General features: G+C 40.0%; 3 protein-coding genes across 4 annotated transcripts in view; 1 reads left to right on the top strand and 2 right to left on the bottom strand.

Annotated features, from left to right (window-relative positions):
• The window catches only part of pmm2 (phosphomannomutase 2), a 37,634-nt gene extending 34,101 nt beyond the window's left edge, over nt 1–3,533 (bottom strand). The window contains exons 1-2 of the mRNA XM_063059016.1: nt 3,381–3,533; nt 3,027–3,138 (exon numbers count right to left, since the gene is read on the bottom strand). Coding sequence (XP_062915086.1) covers nt 3,027–3,138; nt 3,381–3,461 — 193 coding nt within the window. The 5' untranslated portion in view covers nt 3,462–3,533. The remainder of the gene's footprint in view (nt 1–3,026; nt 3,139–3,380) is intronic.
• A 182-nt stretch (nt 3,534–3,715) lies between these two features.
• tmem186 (transmembrane protein 186) lies at nt 3,716–13,154 on the top strand. The gene is made up of 2 exons (XM_063059015.1): nt 3,716–3,966; nt 9,431–13,154. The coding sequence occupies exons 1-2, from the start codon at nt 3,898–3,900 to the stop codon at nt 10,172–10,174; spliced, it is 813 nt and encodes a 270-aa protein (XP_062915085.1). The 5' UTR covers nt 3,716–3,897; the 3' UTR covers nt 10,175–13,154.
• A 297-nt stretch (nt 13,155–13,451) lies between these two features.
• abat (4-aminobutyrate aminotransferase) overlaps nt 13,452–25,815 on the bottom strand; it is a 183,531-nt gene continuing 171,167 nt past the window's right edge. For both annotated transcript variants that reach the window (XM_063059014.1, XM_063059013.1), the window contains exons 12-16: nt 24,036–24,173; nt 18,536–18,703; nt 17,082–17,228; nt 15,307–15,418; nt 13,452–13,735 (exon numbers count right to left, since the gene is read on the bottom strand). In XM_063059014.1, the coding sequence (XP_062915084.1) occupies nt 13,614–13,735; nt 15,307–15,418; nt 17,082–17,228; nt 18,536–18,703; nt 24,036–24,173 (687 nt within the window). In that variant the 3' untranslated portion in view covers nt 13,452–13,613. The remainder of the gene's footprint in view (nt 13,736–15,306; nt 15,419–17,081; nt 17,229–18,535; nt 18,704–24,035; nt 24,174–25,815) is intronic.

The following is a 25,815-nucleotide window of genomic DNA, read 5'->3' as shown; positions in this document are numbered from 1 at the left end:
CTTCCCAGACCTCCTGTCCCATGATCCTCTCATATCCCCTTTTGCCTATCACCTGTCCAGCTCTTGGCTCCATCCCTCCCCCTCCTGTCTTCTCCTATCATTTTGGATCTCCCCCTCCCCCTCCAACTTTCAAATCCCTTACTCACTCTTCCTTCAGTTAGTCCTGACAAAGGGTCTCGGCCTGAAACGTTGACTGCACCTCTTCCTAGAGATGCTGCCTGGCCTGCTGCGTTCACCAGCAACTTTGATGTGTGTTGCTATGATGAAATATCAGCACCTTGAAATTTTAACTCTGATTTTTTCCATGGGTGCTGGGCAATTTCAGTGTATTTTTTTTTTGATTTAGATTTTCAGGATTTGAAAAGTTTTAGTGTATTTTACAATTCAGGCATTGCTTTAATTCCCCTTCCTTTCAACTCCTGCTCTCACTTTTTGTGTTAACGGTTGGTGCAATGCTATTACATTTCAGGGTGCTCAGAGTTCAGAGTTCAATTCCGGTGCCTTTCTGTAAGGAGTCTCGGTATATCCTTCCCATGGAATGCATGGATTTTCTCCGAGTGCTCTGGTTTCCTCCCGCAATCCAAAGATGTACCGGGTAGGTTAGTTAGTCATTGTAAATTGTGCGGTGATTACGCAAGGGTTAACCGGAGTTGTGAGTTGCTGAGGCAGCATGGCTCAAAGGACCAGAAGGGCCCACGCAGCACTGTATCGCTATAAACATCTTAGACTGATCATCTGGTTAACAAAACTTCACCGCACTAAGCCTGCACCATCACCAAGAGAGCTAGGGTGCCTAAGACTTTTGCACAGTACTGTATTTGTCAACGTGGAGTGGAGAGCAAGTTTGTAAATTTAGCAGGAGCAGAGGATGTTGGGAATGGTGAGGGTGGAGTGTCGCGGGTGGGGTGTGGGACAGGCGGCAGAGGAGTGCCAGGGGTGGGTGCAAACACACCCAGCTCTGAGACACCAGGCAAGGTTGTTTGATTTCAATCAATTGGGTTATTGATCATTACAGAATATCCTCCCAGTGCTTCCCACTCCTTCCCCTCTCTCTGCCCCCGATCTACTCTCAGTTCATATTAAAGACCATATCAGAATCAGATTTATCACTCAAATATGTCATAAAATTTGAATTTTTTTGTGTCAGCAGTACTGTGCAATACCTAAAATTACATTACCATGCAAAAGTCTTTGGCAATATATATACCACATACCCATGAATTTTGCACGGTACTATAACCGTTAGCATTATGACACCAAAAACAAATATGCAAAATCATTAACGATCAAATTTACTGTCCGGTTTAGCATGTTTAACTTTAGATTACAATAGTGACACATCAATGACAATAAATTTATTCTGTTATTAATGAGAAAGAGTTGAAAAGATAAAGCAACAAAGGCAAGACATTGAAGAACTGTTAATATACTGACCCTTATTAGTATTGGAGGGAATTGATAGGAACGTGGGGAGAATAATTTGGGATTAGTGTAGGATTAGTATATTAAGAAGTATTTGATAAATTCCACAAAGACACAGCATTCAAACAAGCCCTTTGGCCCACAGAGTCCATGCTGACCAAACACCCAATTTGTACTAATTCCATTTTATTCTCCTGAAATTTGCATTCAACCGTCCCCGATCCTACCACTCACCTGAGATAACGGGAGCAATTTACAATGGCCAATTAACAAACAGCATGTTTGTGGGAAGGAACAAGAGCACACTTGGAGGAAATCCACATAGACATGCAAACCCTAAGCAGGCAGCACCCCCAGGTTAGGATTAAATCCAGGTCTCTGGAATTGTGAGGCAACAGCTCGACAAACTGCACCACTCTGACTGGCACATCAGACCACATTACTCACTTACGTAATACAAGGCCTCTGTGGAAGGTGTACCGTTTCACTTAGGCATTAAGGTCATCTCTTAGGGCTACCTAAAGACAATCTAAATTTGTAAATGCACATTTGTTTATGCAAGTGTTCATTAAAAATGTTTACATTTTCACTACTAGTTGATCTGGTAAAACAGGTAACTGAATATGACAACAGTAGTATAAACAGGAGGTCACAAAATCAGAAGTACAGCACAGAAACAGGCTTTTCGGCCCATCTAGTCCATGCTGAAACCATTTAAACTGCCTCCTCCCATCGACTTGTGCAGGTACCATAGCCCACCGTACCTCTACCATCCATGTACCTGTCCAAACATCTCTTAAACATTGAAATTGAGCGCATATGCACCATTTGTGCTGGCAGCTTGTTCCACACTCGCATGACGCTCTGAGTGAAGAAGTTTCCCCCTCGTGTTCCCTTTTCACCTTTCAACCTTAACCCATGACCTCTGGTTGTAGTTCCACACAACCTCAGTGGAAAAAGCCTGATCGTATTTACCTTATCTATATCCCTTACAATTTTGTATACTGCCATCAAATCCCCTCTCAATCTTCTACATTTTAAGGAATACAGTTCTAACCTATTCAATCTTTCCTTGGGTCCTCCAGACCCGGCAACATCCTTGTGAAATTTTCTCTGTACTTAAACGGGGCTGCTCGATTAAAAGGCAAACTACTGAATAAATAGATATGACTGAAGTTTTGATGATGGGTTGTCTCCTCGTATTACTCGTTAGCTGCATGATCTCTAATGCAAGGCTATGTGGGAAGGAAGGGTTAGACTGATTTTGGAACATGTTGAATATCGGCACTGCAACGTGGGCAGAAGGGCCAGTACTGTGCCTCACTATTCTATCCTCTACTATGATGTGGGAGATGCCACGTCCTCACTACTTGATTGGTTTCCCTCTCCGCGTATAATATAGGTTGGTTCAAACATCTCTGAGCTGCGAAATCTCTTTTAAGTCAAATTCTGAACACGTTTCACGTACTTATAACTTGCTACTGTTCAGCAAATGTCTTTATTCTACGAAGCAACTCGAACAAACTAGAGTCAGGCGACAATGTCCAAAACTCGGCTGCCAGGATATGTTATAGGTCGCAGTCAACTGTGTATAAATGACTCACCCTCCTCTCCGAGTTGCTCTTTAATCTTTTCGACATCAGAACCGCTCACAACTCCAACTTTCACTTTTTTTCTTAAACGCTGCATAAATTCATCCATTGGCTGACTGATTTTCTAAGGGGAAATATATGAATGAAATCGGTGGATTTTTTTAAAGATCTGAATCGTCAGGCGGGTAATCAAAACCAAAGTTTCCGATAAATAGACATTTTTATCCAAGTTACTTTTAAAAGGCAGGCACTTTAGACCCGGAGGCACCTGCTCCACTCCCTTGTTACAATGAACCGAGCCTCCACCGCCAACCATCCGGTCCCTGACGCTAAAAGCTGCGCTCTCTCTGTCGCGCCGACCCCTACCTGCCGGGCTTCGGTGAGAGTCCCGTCCACATCAAACAGGCACAGAACATCTCCGGTCTGCCCGCTCCCCGATTCTGCCATGTCGACCCGCCTTCACTATCTGCGAGTCCGCACCGCGTCCGCGTTGGCGTCGCAGCGCGCAGGCGCATTTGGCTTCGGACGCGCTGTATCCTGGGAGAAAGGTGCGTTGGCTCGGACTGTCCTCAAGCTGAGATGCAGGTTCGTCCGCCATTAGACTACAATTCCCAGAATCCAGGGCGCTGAGATGACAACAGAGAGTTCGCGAATCAAAGTTCTGGATTCTAGTACGCAGACGCACGATCTGACTGCCGGGAGATGTCATTGAACCGTGGGGTGGTCGGCGTGAGGCGATGCCACTTTAGGGGCGGCGGCCTGCTGAGGGGTGGCAGGGGGTCAGCATTATAAAGGAACTCCCTTTAAGTAATGGTAATCATTACATTGCATCCATTTGTGTGATTTGCAATCAGCACAACTGCTCACAAGGTATCCGTGGCGGATGGCTGTTGGAGGCGCGGTGACCCGGTTGCCCCTGGGCGGCATTTACAGAGTTCTTTTCCCGAGCAGGGTGAGTGTTCGCCTGTGGCATCCCACCATGGTTCTTGGTGTACGTGATCTGGGGCTGAGTTGTTTCATTCAGACTAAGCGACAGCCCGGATCTTGGAGCTCTGTTACTTACCTTATGCAAATATTATCAATTACCAAGGTATTATCAGTAGGTCAAAGGTATAATTTCCAGCATCTGCAGAATTCCTGTTGTTTAAGTTGGTTAAAGCATCGTTTTCATTTATAGAACATAGAACATAGAATAGTACAGCACATTACAGGCCCTTCGGCCCACAATGTTGTGCCGACCCTTAAACCCTGCCCCCATATAACCCCCCACCTTAAATTCCTCCATATACCTGTCTAGTAGTCTCTTAAACTTCACTAGTGTATCTGCCTCCACCACTGACTCAGCCAGTGCATTCCATGCACCAACCACTCACTGAGTAAAAAATCTTTCTCTAATATTCCCCTTGAACTTCCCACCCCTTACCTTAAAGCCATGTCCTCTTGTATTGAGCAGTGGTGCCCTGGGGAAGAGGCGCTGGCTATCGACTCTATCTATTCCTCTTATTATCTTGTACACCTCTATCATGTCTCCTCTCGTCCTCCTTCTCTCCAAAGAGTAAAGCCCTAGCTCCCTTAATCTCTGATCATAATGCATACTCTCTAAACCAGGCAGCATCCTGGTAAATCTCCTCTGTACCCTTTCCAATGCTTCCATATCCTTCCTATAGTGAGGTGACCAGAACTGGACACAGTACTCCAAGTGTGTCCTAACCAGAGTTTTATAGAGCTGCATCATTACATTGCGACTCTGAAACTCTATCCCCCGACTTATGAAAGCTAACACCCCATAAGCTTTCTTACCTACCCTATCTACCTGTGAGGCAACTTTCAGGGATCTGTGGACATGTACCCCCAGATCCCTCTGTTCCCCCAGATCCCTCTGTTCCTCCACACTACCAAGTACAGGTTTCCCCTGCCATCCGAAGGTAGAGCGTTCCTATGAAACGGTTCGTAAGCTGAAATGTCGTAAAGCGAAGAAGCAATTACTATTTATTTATATGGGAAAATTTTGTGAGCGTTCACAGACCCAAAAATAACCTACCAAATCATGCCAAATAACTCATAAAACCTAAAATAACAGTAACATATAGTAAAAGCAGGAATGATATGATAATTACACAGCCTATATAAAGTAGAAATACTTCTCTACAACGATTGCCTGCACAGATCTCCGTAGCGAAAATCTCACGCAAGCGCTCTTGGCAGAAAATCTCACGCAAGCGCTGTTGGCATAAACGCGCTCTCCAGTAGCCTTTAAACTATGAAGCTGCCAAATCTACCAAATAACACATAAAAATACACAGCCTATATAAGGTAGAAATAATGTATGTACAGTGTAGTGTCACTTACCGGAATTGGGAAAACAGCACCGAGCACACTGATGATGGTGTGTTAGACTGAGTCGTCGCAGGCTGGGTGGTGCAGAGGCTCCCACTCTCCGGGCCACCAACCCGATACATTGCCGTGAAGAATGCAGCAGTAGCTGGGAGGCACGCAGCACATCGTTAAGAAAAAAGCTGAAATAAACATGCTAATTAATTAGGTGCTGCCGACACGTAACTGTCAGCCCAGATCAGAGGCGATGCAATTGGAAATCGGCATTGATCTGGGCGGACAATTACGTGTCGGCCACACCTAATTAATTAGCATGTTTAATTTGGCTTTTTTCTTAAAGATGTGCTGTGTGCCTTCCGGCTACCGCTGAGTTGTTCGCGAATCAGTACAGTATCTGTCCGGGGCCCGGGTGTTGGGGTGGTGGGACACGGGGGTGTCATCTCATCGTCGATCAGGGCAGGCAGCTCATCTTCTCCTATGACTGCCTGCCTCGATGTCGAAGGTCGAGGTTCGTCGTCTGCTGTGGCTGATGTGGAAGGCTTGCTTGACTGCTGAGCCTCGCGCATTTTTCTATCATACAATTGTTTGTAAGTACTCAAACTATCCTGCAAATATCCCCTAAACCTACGTACCCTTTCAAGATTAAAGTCGTACTTTATCATTGCAGCTAAAACCTCACGCAGTTGCTTCACTTTCTGCATTCGGTTTCCATTGTTATCCTTTTCTCTTCCAATTGCATCAGCTCTTCATCTATCAGTTCTTGGTCATGGGATGCCAAAACCTCTTCAACATCATCTTCGTCAACTTCCACAAGCCAAACTCACTTTGTCCTTGCTTCGTTCACCACGATCGAAACGCTTAATTATGTCTAGTTTTACGCTAAGTGTAACACCCTTACCCTTTCAGGCTTTTCCAACATCTTAGAACTCATCTTGCTAACGGCTGCTCAATGCAACATGTTTCAGCAATGCCGTTCCGAATCCGGGGCAGAGCGGCTGCTCGGGGCGCGCGCTGATTTTCTTTGTAACAGTGAAAACACCCTGTGAAAGCGAAAACGGGGTACTAATGTAGGTCTTTCATAACAGTGAGGTTTCGTAAAGCGAACGTTTGAAAAGCGGGGGACACCTGTATCCTGCCATTTGCTTTGTACTCTGCCTTGGAGTTTGTCCTTCCAAAGTGTACCACCTCACACTTCTCTGGGTTGAACTCCATCTGCCACTTCTCAGCCCACTTCTGCATCCTACCAATGTCTCTCTGCAATCTTCGACAATCGTCTACACTATCTACACCACCACCAACCTTTGTGTCGTCTGCAAACTTGCCAACCCACCCTTCTACCCCCCCATCCAGGTCGTTAATAAAAATCACGAAAAGTAGAGGTCCCAGAACAGATTCTTGTGGGACACCACTAGTCACAATCCTCCAATCTGAATGTACTCCCTCCACCACGACCCTCTGCCTTCTGCAGGCAAGCCAATCCTGAATCTACCTGGCCAAACTTCCCTGGATCCCATGCCTTCTGACTTTCTGAATAAGCCTACTGTGTGGAACCTTGTCAAATGCCTTACTAAAATCCATATAGATCACATCCACTGCACTACCCTCATCTATATGCCTGGTCACCTCCTCAAAGAACTCTATCAGACTTGTTAGACACGATCTGCCCTTCACAAAGCCATGCTGACTGTCCCCGATCAGACCATGATTCTCTGAATGCCCGTAGATCCTATCTCTAAGAATCTTTCCCAACAGCTTTCCCACCACAGACGTAAGGCTCACTGGTCTATAATTACCCGGACTATCCCTACTACCTTTTTTGAACAAGGTGACAACATTCGCCTCCTTCCAGTCCTCCAGTACCATTCCCGTGGACAACGAGGACATAAAGATCCTAGCCAGGGGCTCAGCAATCTCTTACCTCGCCTCATGGAGCAGCCTGGGGAATATTCCGTCAGGCCCCGGGGACTTATCCGTCCTAATGTATTTTAACAACTCCAACACCTCCTCTCCCTTAATACCAACATGCTCTAGAACATCAACCTCACTCATATTGTCCTCACCATCATCAAGTTCCCTCTCATTGGTGAATACCGAAGAGAAGTATTCATTGAGGACCTCATTCACTTCCACAGCCTCCAGGCACATCTTCCCACCTTTGTCTCTAATCGGTCCTACCTTCACTCCTGTCATCCTTTTTTTCTTCACATAATTGAAGAATGCCTTGGGGTTTTCCTTTACCCTACTCGCCAAGGCCTTCTCATGCCCCCTTCTTGCTCTTCTCAGCCCCTTCTTTAAGCTCCTTTCTTGCTTCCCTATATTCCTCAATAGACCCATCTGATCCTTGCTTCCTAAACCTCATGTATGCTGCCTGCTTCCACCTGACTAGATTTTCCACCTCATTTGTCACCCATGGTTCCTTCACCCTACCATTCTTTATCTTCCTCACCGGGACAAATTTATCCCTTACATCCTGCAAGAGATCTCTAAACATCGGCCACACGTCCATAGTACATTTCCCTGCAAAAACATCATCCCAATTCACACCCGCAAGTTCTAGCCTTATAGCCTCATAATTTGCCTTTCCCCAATTAAAAATTTTCCTGTCCTCTCTGATTCTATCCTTTTCCATGATAATGCTAAATTTGAAAGGAAGAAATGCATTATAATGCTACCTACTTTGAATGTCCGATGAGAAAAGATGGTTCATGTAATTCAGCACAAAAAGGATGTAAATAATCAGTACATCCAGGGGAAGAGAAGTTCCGAAACCCAATTCTTTCATGTATTCTGAAATATGAAATGGTGATAATTTTATTAGCAAGCCATTGAGAATAACTGATTAAATGAGGCATAATTCAATGCAATAATGGAGGGTTGGTTGTCAATTATGATTTGGAATGAAAGATTGTAAAACAGAACTATCTAGCATAGAGCAGTCTTTGAATAGGAAATGGTTCTGTTATGTTTTAGGTGTGTTTTAATAAGGGGGAAAATAAGTTTTTTTTGGGGAAGAAAGCTGGAATTACCTGGATGATGAAAAACATTGAGAGAAAAATGAATTATGAAGGGAAGGATGACAGATGTCAATTTGATGCCAGGTGACAATTAGGCTAAATGGAGAAGGTAAGAGAGTAAGAGTGGTACAAAATGGATAAGGGGATTAAGGACAGGGAAAATCATACAGAAAAGTAAAGGGCAAAACGGCAATACAAATATATCTTTGCACTTATCTACACCAAAGATGAACAGGAGGAGGTGTTTGAGTTGATGGAGTAGCTCAGAATTGGTATGGTATGACCAAAATCCTGGTGTGTGTGTGTGTGTGTACAGAAATCAAGATAGGTGGATTGATGCTGAAAGTGATTAAAATGCTTATGCACTTTGCAGATAAGAGATGCAGTGTATGAAGGTAAAGAAGTTTTTTTAAGTCACTTTATAACACTGCTTTATTTAAATCCAGTTCCTGTAACTGTAGTATTGGAAGGATGTGAAGATGACACCGAGCATGCAGGAAAGTCTTGTAGAATAGTCCCGGGGATGAGGGACTTAAGTTATACTAATAAACTGAAGAATCTGGGATTTACTTTCCTTGGGAGAAGATGGGTAGTGATTTTCTATACATGTTCAATATTGTTAAGGGTCCGGATAACTTGGGTATTGAGAAACTATTTTGATTAGCAGAACAGCGAAGTATAGGATTAAAATGATCGGCATGGTTGACATGAAGAAAAGCATCATTTTTGGCAAGTAATCTTAATTTCTATTCTATTCCTTGAAAAAGCATCAGAAGCAGCTTCAACCATGACTTCTAAAATAAAATTGGAGGGATTCTTGAGGATGCATAAATTGCAGTTGTAAAGTGAAAAAGAAGTTTAAGGATCAACAAGGTGGCTCTTGCTGACACCACAATGGGCTAAACAGTATCCTACTGTGCGATAACAGTTTTATTATTTTTGGTTTAAAGTTCGCTTAATTATAAAATGTTTTATTAGGTTTATATCTAGATACAATTTATTGAAACTACAATTCTTTGATACTAATTGCTCAAATAGCAGTTTACAAATTATTTTTATTTTGTTTAGGTGACAGTTTTTAAGAACATGTCCAACTTTTATCAAAGAATGCATCAATCAAGAGCTTTGTTGGCCGTGTGTGCTTCAGGTCCCCCAAAATATGCAGTTGTTTTCAATCATTTCAAGCTTTGTGTCACAATACATCGTCAACAGCTGGCAAAGTTGAACTTTGGTTCAAGCAAAGGGCAGAATACTGCAGGAGGACTGATTCAGTGTCAGGCTCTGTCTGTCGGTGGCCCAGAGTACCGGACTCAACCAAAGAATACAATTTCAGATAATGAACATTTCACGGTGGTATACAAGTTTCAAGGAATACGATTCTTGAGAACTATTTCTAGGTTAAAAATACTTCAGACTGGCATAACTATGGCTCTTCTACCTACAGTTTATTACTTTTACACCCTGGATCTGGTTCAGTATTCTCTGGTTAGTTATATCACTGTGTTATCGGGTTTAGCCTTAGTTATGCTTTATTCTATGAGTTACTATCTTAGACGTTTCATAGGGATGTTGTATTTGAATGATTCAGGAACCACACTGATGGTTTCACATCTGACTTTTTGGGGAAGAAGGAATAATTTTTATGTCCCAGTTGAAGATGTCATGCCTCTTGCAGATACAGGCGATTCAACAAATGAAACTATTCTGCAGTTTAGAAGGTACAATAGCGCTGAAGTTTTGTACCTCACAATTAGATTTGGTCAGGTAGTTGATAAACAAAAATTCTTGCACGTATTTGGTGGAGTTAACTGAATAAAGAAAATTCTAGACGTGAGATTCTGCAGATGCTAGAAATCCAGAGCAACACGCAATGCACAACACACACAGAACTTAGTAGGCCGGGCAGTTTCTGTGGAGAGGAAGAAAGACTCACCATTTCGGGTTGAGGGTCTCGGCCTGAAACATCGACTCTTTATTCCTCTCTATAGATGCTGCCTGGCATGCTGATAAAGAATTCTAGGTGTGCTCCCTATGTAATGATTTGTATATTTGATACATTTCGATGCTTAAGTAAAGTCAACTGTGGAGACATGGTTTTATGTTTTACTTTTGACTTGCAATCACAAAATTCTCGGTGTTTTAAAGAAAAGATTGAACACAGATTCAAAGAAATACGTCACTGTTTACACAACTGGGGGGGGGTCAGGCATGAGAAGATAACAACCTCTTGGAACTACACTGGCAATCAACATATCATGGGTGATAACTCCAATCTTTCTTGATCTATATTCCTTAATTCCACTCAGATCCAAAAGACTATATGTAATTTCAATAATATAATTATTGAAAAATATTAGCATCAGAACAAGAAAGTACTGTTTTGGACGATTTGCTGAATTAGGAACCAGGGGTACTTAAAAATTCTACTGTTACTATTTCTTGCGAAGTGAACATATGCTATTTTGGCATAATGTAAGCAAAGTTGTATTTTATCTGACTGTAATTTGAGCTTACCTGTGTTCATGGGAGCAACTTAGTTTTCTAAACTATCGACCTTCCAAGCCACTTCATCGCATGATCAACAAAACTTGGTATCAAACAATGTTGGGTGATAATAAATTGGATTTCCTTAAACGTGGTCAGTAGTATAGGTATTAAAGACCACTATAAATTAGGAGAGAGAAAAGGGAAGGAGATCTGGCAAAATAATTCTATATTTCAGTGTGGAGACATTGAGTGATAATGGTGTAGGGGTTATAATGAGGGAAATGCAAGAGGCGGAAAGGGAGGAACACTGAGATCTTCAAAGATTATAGAGACGGAGAAAGGCATGGGCATGGACAAATTTCAAGTCTGGTAAGAATATTAAGTTCAACATGTCAGACTGGGAGTCACTGTGATTCAACATCTGCGTGTGTAATGGACAGATGTCTGTGGGTACAAGTTAGAATATTTGCAGGAGAGTTTGGATTAGCTCACATTTACAGAACATGGAAGATGGGAGACTAGGCAGGTAAATATTGGAATCATGAAGGCTAGGGTCAACAAAGCCATTTGAGATGGCTTCTACAGCGGGTCACTCAGAATTGATACCTGCAGTATTGGTGTTAGAAGCTCATAGAAAGGCTAATTGTAGATCATAGTTGTGAAGGATGTAGTTTAGGGTCATATGTTGGCAGATGGGAGAAATGGAGTTGGTGGCTTTGGAATGGTTTTCAAATACCACTGCTGCATAGCCATTCTTAATGTCTCGGAATGATTACAGAAACAATGGAAGTATAGGTTTCGATCTTGTATAATCTTAGATTCTGGAATGGTCCCAGAGATTGGAAAATAACAACACAATCCCTGCTGTTTAGGAAAAGTGGGGAGGGGCATGATAATAGTAGTCTGATATCAGAGGTAAATGGTATTTGGAAAACGTGAGTAGGCAATATCTCTGTTGTACGAGAATTAGTGGATCTGTAAAACACAGATTGAGTTTATTTGAGATGCAAGGTGTAATCAATATAAGGATTTTTGCCTGGCCCTTGATTATTTAGATAAAGGAATTGTAAATCTCAAAAAGCTGATGATACAAAGTTATGTGGAAAATTAAGGTATTTTGGCTATGCAAAAGGACAGGAAGGGTACACATTCTGCATTTGGGAAAGGATGACAGCAGGTGAAGTATTGTGTTTGTAGGAAGAGTGGAGTAGAATATTTTTTAATAAGGTGGGTGTTTAATAAATATTAGTATTCAGAAATGTTTGCAAATGAATCACAGAAAGTTAACATGGAGGAAGTGCATGTTGAAAATTAATAATGCTAAAATTATACCTTATTAAAACTAGGTATTGACTGGAATGTGTCAGTGAAAAATGGCAGCATGGAGACAAATCAGCACTGTCATGATGGCAGGAATTAACCACACACACACATACACACAAATCATTTTTACAGGCAAGTATGCTGTGGCTGCTTGTTAGCGTTGGGCACTCAGTATGTAGACACGTGGACTCTTACCCCAAATGGTTTTGATAACGTGTGTTTTCTTTCTTGACTAATTTGCACAATAAATACAGCCAATAGGCTAACATCTAGAGTTGTTAAATCCGACTGAGGATTTGTGAACAAACTGAAGCATTTCTGATATTTATTGAATCCTTCCCGGTCCTATCATCTTGAACAGACACTTTTGTAGATGAATCAAAATCTGCTAATTTTAGCTGCAGAGTCCTAAATCTATAATGAGAAGCCTTGAGTGCCTTTCTGAATTTGCACAGAAACAACTAATAGCAGTATTCAACAATCTTCATGTCCCACCTTTGGTGGACTCGTGCCCATAAAAACTGTATTACCCAACGATTAATACTTAACCGTCAGACTATCAAAGTACTTATTCAATGCAACTTATAGGTTTATCATGATGTGACCTTAAAAGTGTAACTATCATTTCTAAACAAAAGTTGCATCTAATACACATTGTGAATACACTGTTGGTTGACACAAGAAACTCATTCTATTTTTCACCACCCTTACTTTAATGAACCTCTGCATGAAGATACACAGCAGCAATAAATGTACTCTATTAATTTAATTAAAACAGGTACAATCATAGATTGTCTTTTTCAATAATATATAACATTTGAAGAATTTTAAGTTTTATTTGAAGATATAAATGCAATGATGAATAAATCTGTATCACAAATTCCATATGTGGTTAACTGACTAGGATTAAGACATATCTCACTCGAGCAACTAGGCTTTAAGGTTTTTCGACAGCAAGTACATGGAATTGGCAGTTAAATAGAAATTATTTTTACATAATCCACCATAAATTCACAAGTTAGCATGTGTTACATTTTAGAACATATCACAATTACTTATGGTTCATTATGAATACTATTGACATCTTTGATGTGATACAAAATATCAATAAAAATTACAAAAACATTAATGGGCTTAAGTATGAAACTGATGTTACATTGATGATTTACTGTTCAATTCACACAATTACAACCAAGACATCTGATAATGGAAAATCAACACTTTGAAACATTAGCTGCATTTTCACGCAAATGGAAGAGAATGGTAAATGTTACACAAATTACACTTATTCAGAGGTCAAACTATTAATTGTTAAAGATTTTTAAAATACTGGTGGAAATGGTAGACAGAAATGCTGAATAAGTAGTGATATAATTTGTAAGAATGCTCATAGCAATCCACTGAATTGTGGGTTAAAGACCCTTCTGTGCAGTCTGTTGCTTCACTTATGAGCACCCAGAACATCACTGAAAACATTAAGGAAGAGATGGACGTGATGTGGCCTGAACACTAAAGCAGGGCGGAAACGAATAGACTTTTCTCCACAGCCACCGAGTACAATACCTAATAGAAGAAGAATCAATGGTTAAGTATACAGAATACCAATTATTTATCAAGTGCTTATTTGTTTAGAATTGCCTATTTACGTAAGCAAAGTGCCATTTTGTGGTATTTTTGTTTTTCTGTTCTGATCTACTGAGGGTGCTAATACTCACTAGGCACCCAGCGTTGGTGGTTATACTGTTTTCACCGATCCTGGCTGTGCATTCTATATCAGAGTTACAATGTGGCTGATCCAGCTTGGAGCTGGAAAGATTGCTTTACATTTTCAGTTTACATTAGGACAACTTTATGTATTATCATCTACCCTGAGACTTTATTTATATTGAGGTACTTTTACAGTTTTAATATGATTATATTTTTGTCTCATTTGCATAGAACAGCACTGAACAGACCCTTCAGGCCATAATGTTGAGCTAAACTTGCAACCTACTCCATGACCAATCTAACACTTCCCTCCCATGTAGCCCTCATTTTTCTTTCATCCATGTGCCTATCTTAAGAGTTTCTTAAATGTCTCTTATGTATCTGTCTCTACCTCCACTCCTGTCTGTGCATTCCACACACCCACCACTCTCTCTGTGTAAAAAAAACTACCACGAACATCCCCCCCCCCCCCATACTTTCCTCCAATTACTTTAAAATTATGTGCATTAGCTACTTCCACCCTGGCAAAAAGGCACTGGCTGTCCAATCTCAACTTATACACCTCATGATCTTTTACACCTTTATCAGGTCACCTCTCATCTTCCTTTGTTCCAAAGAGAAAAACCCCAGCTCAGCTCACTCAAACTTTCCTTATAAGAAATGCTCTTTAATCCAGGCAGCATGCTGGTAAATCTCCTCTGTACCATCTCTAAAACTTCCACATCCTTCCTATAATGAGCTGACTGGAACTGAATACATGCTGTAATATCTTTAGGGCATGTGTACGTTAACTGGAAGTAGAAGACAAAACAAAATGCCTAAGATTTTGAAGGACTGGCATTTATGTAGTATATTTAACAGTCATAGAATGTGATGGGAAGTGTGCTTTGGACAATTAAAACATTTTATAGCCAACACAATTAATTAAAAGTACATTCACTGCTCTAACAAGAACTTGTAGGAACATCCCAGAGCAACGCTTCATAAATGGCAAAGGCCTATTATTGACCAGGGCATTGGAAATATCTGTATTGTTCTTTGAAGGAACAGTTTAATATCTCATTCAGAAGTGCCTTAGTTTAATGTTGCATTTAAACACCTCAGTGCAGCATCAAAATCAAATGAGAATTTTGTGCTCAAGGTCTTGCAACAACACAGCTCAGCACTTCCCAATGAAATGCTCTAAAGTCCTTCACATCTCTTACCTCTTCTGCTTCAGAAAAAAAATTCTAATAAAAGACTTTTACTTGTATATGATTCTACTGTCTAACTGTGGATTCATTTACAACTTCAAACTACATAATTATTCTGTTGCAATTTGTGAAACCCAGTCTCAGTTTCAATCTCAGGGCAAAACTGATGGATTATAATACTAAAACATGAGCATTTGAATAAATCAAATTTGTTTTGGTATCTATACCCCTTACCTTTATTTCTCATTTTCAAAACAAGTTGATTCCGTATTGTTTCATTGGGTGCATCAATGGAGCAGAATGTCCCTTTGCCCCTGGCTTTACTCAGGATGTGTGGATAGAGAACCTGCACACAAACACAGTATTGAAATCTACTGCCAATATGTTCAAGTGAATTCAAAAGGTAACTAGAGATTATAAATAATGCAAAAATAATACATCTTACAAATGTTTCTCGTATTTATATAAAGGAAAGATTTCAATTTATTTAACACCCCTTTTAGCATGTTATACTAGTAGGGAACGGTATGCCAATGCTCCTGTCCCAATCAACAATGATGTGATAATGATTGGATGACTAAAACTGGATGTCTTGGATTTAGGATAAGGGATATAATTCTTTGAAAGAATCTAAGGAATAATTTTTTTCATGCTCAACCGATTGGAATCTGAAAGAGTTGGTGGCTACAAGTAATCACAACCAATTAAGAGCTGCAAATAAGCACTTGATTTGCCAAAGCGTGGTAAAATATGAACTGACTGTTGGTAAATGGGATTAGTATAGCTGAGTCATGATTGCTACCATGGACAATTTTTGTGCCACAAGTCCTTACAACTCTAATCCACTTTTGCATGCTTATTTTTCAGGACACCAGAGATATTATTCCTGCTATTATATAGTGCCCATGAATGGGAGTTGTAAATTAATCAACTTTACAGTTAACACTATATCTTAAAAAAAGATGCTTGAATTGACCATTAAATATGCCCACGAGTTATTTACTGCAAATAATTTCTTTTAAATTTAAAGTTCATTTTCTCCTAGGATTCACAGTTTTCTGTTTTTCATCTCCACCTGTCATGATGTGAGGAAGTTATATTTCTATTCTGTCATTCACCAACTTGGACCATTCATTGTACAGTATGACAATGAAGTACTTTGAAATATTGGAACATTGATACTATTACAATTTTAGGAATGAAGCAAGTCTTAAGAATTGTAATACGTTGAATGATAGAATTGTCCCACATTTATCTCATGACCAATATCTGGAAAATAGATTACCTGATCATTTTCACAACACCGTGGAACTTGGTAAGATTAGTTACTGCATTTCTTACATTAAAATAGTGACTACTTCATTCAAAGTACTTCATTCGCTGGAAAGTGATTTGGCACACTTTTGGGTGTTAAATGGAAATCTTTATTTTATTAATACTGGCTAATGGATAAATATTGTTCAGGAAACAAATACTCTTTTTCTGAATAATTTATTTAATTGGGCAAAAGGAATTTTAGTTTTGTCTCCTCAGACAAGCAGGCCTCCAACAGTGAGTCATCCCAAATAAATGGCTGCTTCGATTAACTAATGACCCAATTGACAAGAATCCACTATAGTAAAATATTAATACAGGCCTTCATAACAATTGGTCTTAATGTGTCCCAGGGATTTTACATTTTTATTGTAACTGGCTTCAGTAGCCCAGTAAACACAGCAATAGTTCTGTGAATATAAAATGGCTATAGTTCATCAGTCCTGATATCTCACACAACTCTGAGGGACATTACATTAGTGTTCCCATGAATCACTTCACCTCATTTCTAGCAATTACATTTTTAACTGAGGTAATAGAACTTAATTTAACAAGTTCCCTAAAAAGACCAAGTGAATAATATACTGTAAATGCACCAAAACATGATACAAAATGGTGCAAATTGAACGAAGAGGACAAGCAAACAATTATTTTACACTTCTTTACTCTAGGTTGAAATAGACTACAGTTACTACCTGTAAGTCCTTAAGACCCTTTAATAGGATCTTGCCACTTTCATTCACGTTGTCCAAGAGCTTTTCTGTCCGAATGACATTAAGTACTTCAGCAAACATAAGATTTTTTGAAGGGTCTCCTAGCCATGTATTGAAAATCCTGTAGGGCTGTAACAAGACACAGTGCATCCAATTAGAGTAATTACATTTTTTACTTTAAATCCAGAAATACTGATCCAACAGATGTATTTTGAATTTAAACAGAAAAAAACGAACAACTTCATTAAAAAAGTAATAGAATAAAAGTAATATTTTAAAATAAAAAGACAGAGAATTCGATCATTTTCATTATAGATGATTATTTTGCAATTCTTGGTGCAAAATGCCACAATCTTTCCAACAGCTCATTCCATGTGAACATTGCTAGTATTATACGGAGTGTGACACAGGACCTCACTCCACTCTAATTTTTATAAGAAAGAAACCGGTCTTTGAATCTGAATTCTTACACTGTTTTTCCAACTGTGGCAGTAAGTTGAGTGGTACGATTTTTAGGGAGTAATAACTTGAAACAGCAGTTGAATCTCTATGGACTTCTAGGTAACTGAAGAAATGAAGCGTATTATTGCTTATTGTAGTGTGAATCTAAATTTCATCACCACGGGACATCTTGCAGTGATTTTATAACTTTAGATAAATAAAGCAGTCAAAAGCTTTTCTAACACTGTTATAAGTTCCTGGGTGTCAACATCTCTAAAGATCTGTCCTGGGCAAAATATAGAGATGTAATTACAAAGAAAGCACAACAGCAGCATTATTTTATTCTGAGTTTGAGGACACTTGGTATGTTATCAAAGACTCTTGCAAATTTCTATAGATGTACTGTGGAGAGCATTCTAACTGGTTGAATCATCATTTAGTATGAAGCGGTATCTCCACAGGATTGGAAAAAGCTGCAGAAAGTCTTAAACTCAGCAAGTACCCCAGCAACCAGGACACCTTTAAAGGCGATGCCTCAAAAAGGTGGCGTCTATCATTAAAAACACCCCATCATTCAGGACGTGTCCTCTTCTCATTGCTACCATCAAGGAGGTGGTTTAGGAGCCTGAAAACACATGCATAATGTTTCAGGCATAGCTTTTTCCCCCTCTGCCTTCAGATTTCTGAATGGACAATGAACCCATGAGCACAAACTCATTTTTTTTGCTCTACTTATTTAATGTATGTATGCATTCATTTATTAATTGTGATTTAAAGATTTAAAAAAATTATTATGTATTGCAAAGCAACAAATTTCAGGACATATGCCAGTGATATTAAACTTGACTCTGATTCTACTGTGCAAACACAATTTTTTCAAATAGAATACTTTGCAATTATTGTTGAGGTGTTGAGAGGATATGGTACAGTACTCTTAACATTTTCACCAATCTAATGTATGATTATAAAACTTATACTTTAGCACAAACACTCACCATATCAGGCCTTAGTTCATCCTTGTAGAAGTAGCCTCCAGACAACAATTTCTTACTGAAGGTGACGATGTCCGCTGGATCATCCAGGCCCCAGTGCTCGTGGGCCCAAAACTTGCCGGTGGCACCTCCCCCTGTCTGTACTTCATCACACAAGAATGCACACCCATGCTGAGTTCACAATTTCAGATGGACAGGCAATTGTAGAACAGGGACAAAAAGTGAGAATTTCATACATTTGAAGCAATGATAAACACAATGTGAGAAAGGGTGAATTTAAGCTCTACACATTGCAGGGATTAAGCAACAGGCACACAAAATGGGAGATTGGAGGGTGAAATAAATTGATCATCAGTATAAGTAACAATTCCTATCATCTAACCATTACAGGTAAAGGGGGAAGGGAACAAACCCTTGTGCATGCAAACAGGATTTCATATTTTCCATTTTTTCTGGTGCACTGAAAATATCAAAAATAGACAACTGTAACTTCTGTTATTTTTTTTTTAAGTTCCTCTTTCCTTAAGAGTAAGTTCCTTGTTTCCCAAGGAAACAACCAGATACTTGAATGAGAACTAAGCAAGTTGACTTTCTATGTGTGATTTATAGTTCTGCAATAAGCAACTAAAAACCGTAATTTATGTCATCCAGGTTTTAGTATATTTATCTCTTGAAATATTAACATCCACTAACAGTATAGGCAATAAACCAAAGCCCTGGTGGAAATACTTTGGTACTTGTGGGCCCCATATTTTCAAAATAACACAGACATCACAATAAAATAGCTACTACACTAACAACTGGCATAAAGCATAATCTGTCCAATATTTGAGATTTACTTTGAGTGATTGTTGTATTTTATTCAGTTTGTATATTTATTTAGAGAACAACATGGTAATAGGCCCTTCAGGCCCAAGAGCGCACGCCGCCCAATTACGTTCATGTGACCAATTAACCTACTAACCCATACATCTATTGCGGTCATGGGGAGAACATATGAACTCCTTACAGGCAGTGGCGGGAATTGATCCAGCGGTGCTGGCACCGTAAAGAGCAACACTAACCCGCAATGCCACCATCAGGCCAGGCAGCATCTATGGAAAAAAGCACAGTTGACATCTCAGGCTGAAACCCTTTGGCAGGACTGGAGGAAAAAAGCTGAGGAGTAGATCTGAAAGGTAGGGGGAGGGGAGAGAGAAACACCAGTTGACAGGTGAAACTTGGAGGGGGAGGGATGAAGTAAAGAGCTGGGCAGTTGATTGGTGGAGAGACAAGAAGAGACATCATCTTCTTGCCTGCTCATCACCGCTTCCCCCCCCCGCCACACTTTTTCTTTCTTCCATGGCCTTCTGTCTCTTTCACCAGTCAACTTCCTAGCTCTTTGCTTCATTCCCCCCCGCCCCCTAAGTTTCACCTATCGCCTGGTGTTTCTCTCTGCTCTCCACTCACTTTTCAAATCTACTCCTTAGCTTTTTTTACCTCCAGTCCTGCCAAAGGATTTCGGCCCGAAATGTCAACTGTGCTTTTTTCCATAAATGCTGCCTGGCCTGCTGAGTTCCTACAGCATGTTGTGTGTGTTGCTCGGATTTCCAGCATCTGCAGATTTTCTCTTGTTCACTACACTACAATGCTGCCCCAAAGTTCAGTTTGAATTTTTGTTGATTTACAGAGAGGAGATGTAAATTAATTATTTTAAGTATTGTTAAACACAATTGAATTCACACACAGCTACAGCTCCCCCTGCAAACAGTGAAAGTATGTTTATATGTTAATAGCCTCTTGCCCTTGTACAACAATGACCAATGTTTTGTTTTGTCTGTGATGGCTAGATAAAACTGCCTTGCCTGGTGTGATGGGGTAAAAGTACACAAGCCCAATTATTTTATATTTTCACTATGCATCCTGTAACATAACATGCTAATTTGCATTAACCCTCATTTCACAACTTCTTAGTCTGCCTGCAAAAATATTCAAGAAAAACATGATGATAATGTGTAATATTTATTAGTGGTTAAATTTACCCATCATGGGAATACAGAGGAAGTATAACGTTGTTCTTCAGTTCTAATAGACTTCAGCATAATATTATGAAACATATCATGTAACTATCAGGCAAGATCATTTCTCCTGTTTCTGTTCTTGTCAAAGCCCATGACATCCAGTTTAAGTTACAAAGTTGTCACATCATTATACTAATGTTAACAGATATTGGATTGTACAAGCTCATGCTTAAATATTAGGAAGGGAAAGCTCTTGCAATTCTACCGTGGTTTTCACAATAATGGCAGAATCTTCACTGAATGAGATAGAGCTTTTCTCTTTAGAGCAAAGGCGCTTGATAGGTGACTTGAGATGTACAAGAGCCGTTGACAGAGTGGACAGCTAGTGCCATTTTCCAAGGCAGCAATGGCTAATGCCAAAGGACATCTTTTAAGGTGAGTGGAGGAAAGTTTACAGAAGATATCAGAGATAGGCTTTTTATGATCAGAGATTAAGGGAGCTAGGGCTTTACTCTTTGGAGAGAAGGAGGATGAGAGGAGACATGATAGAGGTGTACAAGATAATAAAAGGAATAGATAGAGTGGATAGCCAGCGCCTCTTCCCCAGGGCACCACTGCTCAATACAAGAGGACATGGCTTTAAGGTAAGGGGTGGGAAGTTCAAGGGGGATATTAGAGGAAGGTTTTTTACTCAGAGAGTGGTTGGTGCGTGGAATGCACTGCCTGAGTCAGTGGTGGAGGCAGATACACTCGTGAAATTTAAGAGACTACTAGACAGGTATATGGAGGAATTTAAGGTGGGGACTTATATGGGAGGCAGGGTTTGAGGGTCGGCATAACATTGTGGGCTGAAGGGCCTGTACTGTGCTGTACTATTCTATGTTCTATGTACACAGAAAGTGCTACGTGCCTGGAGCACACTGCCGGAGTTGGTGGCCGAAGCTAATACATTAGAGACATTTAAGAGGCTCTTAGATAGGCATATGGATGAAAGAGAAATGAAGGGTTATGGGCTGTGTAGGAGGGAAGGGTTAGATTGATTGAGCAGTAGGTTAAAAGGACGGGTAATGAATACAGGTTTGAAGGTGTTATATTTGAATGCACGCAGTGTACAGAATAAGGTGGATGAACATGAAGCACGGTTAGAGGTTGGTGGGTATGACATTGTGTGCATCACTGAGGAATGGATGGAAGAAAATTATAGCTGGGAGTTTAACATCCAAGGATAACTATTGTATTGAAAGGATAGACAAGTAGGCAGAAGGAATGGATGGCTCTGTTAGTAAAAAATGAAATTAAATCCTTAGAAGGAGGTGACATAGTCATGGAGGATTTCAATACGCAGGGAGCTTGGGAAAATCAGGTTGGTGCTGGATCCCAAGAGGGGGAATTTGTAGAATGCCTATAAATTTTTTTTTTAAGAGTAGCTTAAGGTTGAACCAACTAAGGGATCAGCTATTCTGGATTGGGTGTAGTGCAATAAACTGGAATTGATTAGAGAGCTTAAGTAAAGGAACCCTCAGGGGGGAATCACTGATCATAATATGATAGAATTCACCCTGCAATTTGAGAGGGAGAAGCTTACGTCAGACATATCAGTATTACAGTGGAGGAAATTACAGAGGCATGAGAGAGGAGCTGGCCAAAGTTGATTGGAAGGGGACACTAGCAGGGATGATAGCAGAGCAGCATTGGCTGGAATTCCTGGGAGGAATTCAGAAGGTGCAGGATAGACATAACCCAAAGAAGAAGTAGTTTTCTAAAGGCAGGATGACACAACTGTGGCTGACAAGAGAAATCAAAGCCAACATAAAAGCCACAGAGAGGGCATATGATAGAGCAAAAATTAGTGGGAAGTTAGAAGATTTGGAAGCTTTTAAAAACCAAGGCAACTAAACAAGTCATAAAGATGGAGAAGATGGAATACAATGGTAAGCAAGCCAAAAATATCAAAGAGGATACCAAAGGTTCTATCAGGTATAGAAAGAGTAAAAGTAGGCAGGAGGAGAAGAGAAGTAGCGCGCCGCTTGTGCACAGCCCTCCGATGAAAGATGATATTGTATCTGTTAAATAGGGGCCGTGGACAATTCTGATTTGATGAAGATGGACGTGAAAGCACAGAGGAACATCTGGAAAAATTTCTGAAATGCTGTTGTCGTTACTGTGCAGTCGGGAATCTTTCGGAGGGTAGGCCTCAAAATCCCCGGCTTTGCCTCTTGTTGGTGAATGAGAAGGAGGTCGAATCGTTCGGATAGAGATGGTGCTCAGTATTCGGTGTCGGAGAGCTGATCAGAGCTCGAAGTTTTCGGATGACTCGGAATCGGACTGTGGTTGGGGATGGCAGGGAGAGTTTTTCTTCCTTCTCTCCGTCCGCGTGAGATGTCGACATTTGAGAGACTTTGAACTTTTACTGTGCTCATGGACTTCTTCATCAAGTTATGGTATTGTTGCACTGTTGTAAATGTATGTTATAATTACGTGGTTTTGTTAGCTTTTTTTCCAGTCTTGGTCTGTCCTGTGTTTTGTGATATCACACCGGAGGAAATATTGTATCATTTCTTAATGCATGCATTACTAAATGACAATGAAAGAGGACAGCGTGTCTTCATAATCTAATCTAAAAGAGAGGTGAGAGTAGATATCCGACTGCTGGAAAATGATGCTGAAGAGGTAGCAATTGGGGACAAGGAAATGGCTGACAAACTGAATAAGTATTTTGCTTCAGTCTTCACTGTGGTAAGCACTAGCAGTAGGCCAGAAGTGTCAGGGGGCAGAAGTGAGTGAAGTTGCCATTACTAGGGAGAAGGTGCTTGGGAAATTGAAAGGTCTGATGAAGATAAGTCACTTAGACTGAACGGTATGTACCCCAAGGTTCTGGAAGAGGTGGCGGAAGAGACTGTGGAGGCATCAGTAACGAACTTTCAAGAATCAATTGATTCAGGCATGGTTCTGGAGGACTGGAAAATTGCACATGTCACTCCACTCCTCAAGAAGGGAGAGAGGCAGAAGAAAGGGCATTGTAGACCAGTTCACACTAAACTACACAAGAGCCCATGTTACTATCACCTCTGCCAGATTCTACCACACATGAGACAATTTACAGTCGCCAAGTAACATATGGTCTTTCGAATGTGGGAACAAACCAGATTACCCAGAAGAAACCCATGTAGTCACAGAGAGAAATGTGCAAACTCCACACCCAAAGCACCTGAGGTCAGGGTTGAACCAGAACTTTGGAGCTGTGAGGTTCTGTATCACTGGGTGAAGCTACATATAGCTATGCTTTTATACCACCCAAGGTAATGTCTGTAAACAGTGAGATCTATCTTAGACTAATCCATGGAGCAACGAGGTATTGATCATGAACAGTTCAATCTTTTTGGGTATAAAGGATAATATTCTCCCCTATATACTTCTAGCTGGAGTTCAGTTTTTCCATGCCCATACTCTCAAATAGACTCTGTTTCTATTTTACTAACAAAGAGTTCATTAAAGGTAATTACCTTCTTAGAAATGTTACGCAGTTTCCGGAAGAAGTCATCTGATGCATGGTTGTCTCCTCCTTCAGACTGGATTGGCTCAGTAACAATTGCAGCCACATTCCTTCCCTTCTTTCTGAATTTTACAATCAAGTCTTCTACCTGAGTAGGTAAGAGGACAAGGAAAACAATTATATATACAGATATATTTTGATCTGGGAATAAAATACAAGTTTAGTGACCTGGTCAACAGTATGATTTTCAATTCAAGAAATTCCATGCAATGTAGTTAATATCAGTATTGCAGAAGTCCATTGTGGCCATTCATGCTACTGTGATTACTATTACATTATTTAAGGCAGATCCTAAAGATTCATACTGTAACTTGAAGCCATAGTTCATATCAGCCTTGTTATTTACTTATGAACACTGTCCCCTCTATGCTGTGCAGGTGCGCAGCCTCACAGTAACTGAAATGCTCTTGTGCACATAGCCTTAGTTGCCACATAGCTGGAATTTTCTTTTATATAATGTTAATCTAATTTAGAAATTATACTGTTACAATTTTGAAACCTATGTTAATATAATTGTGAAAAACCCTCTAATTAATGTGTTAATGTATAGAATCCATACATTTTCCAAATAATAAACATATCACAACCTTCACTTTGAAACATTTTAGACCTTCAATGTACTTACATTGTCAGTGTTTCAAGTTACAACACTTACAAATTGTAACACTAAAACCAGAATGGAAGTTGGTAGTTCATTGTTAATAAACCGCCGGCCCGCTGAGCGCTGACATGATCTGGTTAAAACATTTTACTTTTGCCATTGTGCCTGTCAGTTTTTGACTGTCTGACATCATTTACTTGAATTGTCTGTTGTATTTTGTGTTTATTTGAAGCAAAAAATTCAATATTCTGACTTCTTGACATCGTTGGAACATATCAAATTTCTAGTGCTGACTGGGAACATGGATTTAGCCTTAATGAATTCAATTAAATGTAAATTCAGAAGCAGACTAGAAGTGGAATATTTGGATGATCTAATGAGGCTTGGGAAACAACTTTCATCCGGATGTGAAACTAATCTGGACAGTGTTTATAGACAATGGACTTGTAATAAAGACAGACAAGAAACAGTTCATGAAACGTAAAAGATTTTCTTTGTTGTATTGTATTTCATTATAGTCTTCAATCAATAAATAAAATCAAAACTATGTGATTTTTCAATTTTCATTCTAAATATCCATAATATGCATATTACAAAAAATACATTTAAAGTACCGCGCTGTTTTCAGGCTGTGTAAAAATTTCCTGCTCCGAACAATGGTTGGTTTACAAAGCTGTTAAAAAAATTTAGAGGGAGCATTGCTTATGAACCAATACTTTAATCAGGAGAAATCAAGAATACAAATGAAAGCAAAAGGTATCTGAGTAGATCAGTGTGTAGTAAAATGCTATGTATTTATGAAGAATTTTCTCCAACCACTTTTGAAGGTAGATTGTCCAATGAGTCTGAAGTTTAATAAATGTCACGATAAAACTCCCTGCCCCCATTCTAACAACTTTCTATAGGAGCACCACGGAGTGTCCTGTCTGGCTGCATTGTTGTGTGGTACGAAAGCTGAAAGGCATCACACCACAAGACCCTGAAGAGGAGAGTAAAAGCAATCGAGAGGATCACCAGGATCTCCCTCTCCCTTATTTGTGACATTTATCTTCAGTGTTGTATACAAAGGGTCCCAAGCATTGTTGAGGATCCCTACCACCCATCCCACAATATCTTTGACCCTCGACCA

This window comes from Mobula hypostoma, chromosome 9 (assembly GCF_963921235.1).
Source record: "Mobula hypostoma chromosome 9, sMobHyp1.1, whole genome shotgun sequence".
Classification (NCBI taxonomy): Eukaryota; Metazoa; Chordata; class Chondrichthyes; order Myliobatiformes; family Myliobatidae; genus Mobula; species Mobula hypostoma.
Note: the sequence above shows the minus strand (reverse complement) of the source record. Positions and strands in the feature narration are given on the sequence as shown.

Bases quoted from the DNA above. Each gene is read 5' to 3' on its own strand.
- tmem186 (XM_063059015.1), top strand. From the start codon at position 3,898: ATGGCTGTTGGAGGCGCGGTGACCCGGTTGCCCCTGGGCGGCATTTAC. The intron at 3,967-9,430 runs GTGAGTGTTCGC...TATTTTGTTTAG, and splicing joins GAGTTCTTTTCCCGAGCAGG to GTGACAGTTTTTAAGAACAT.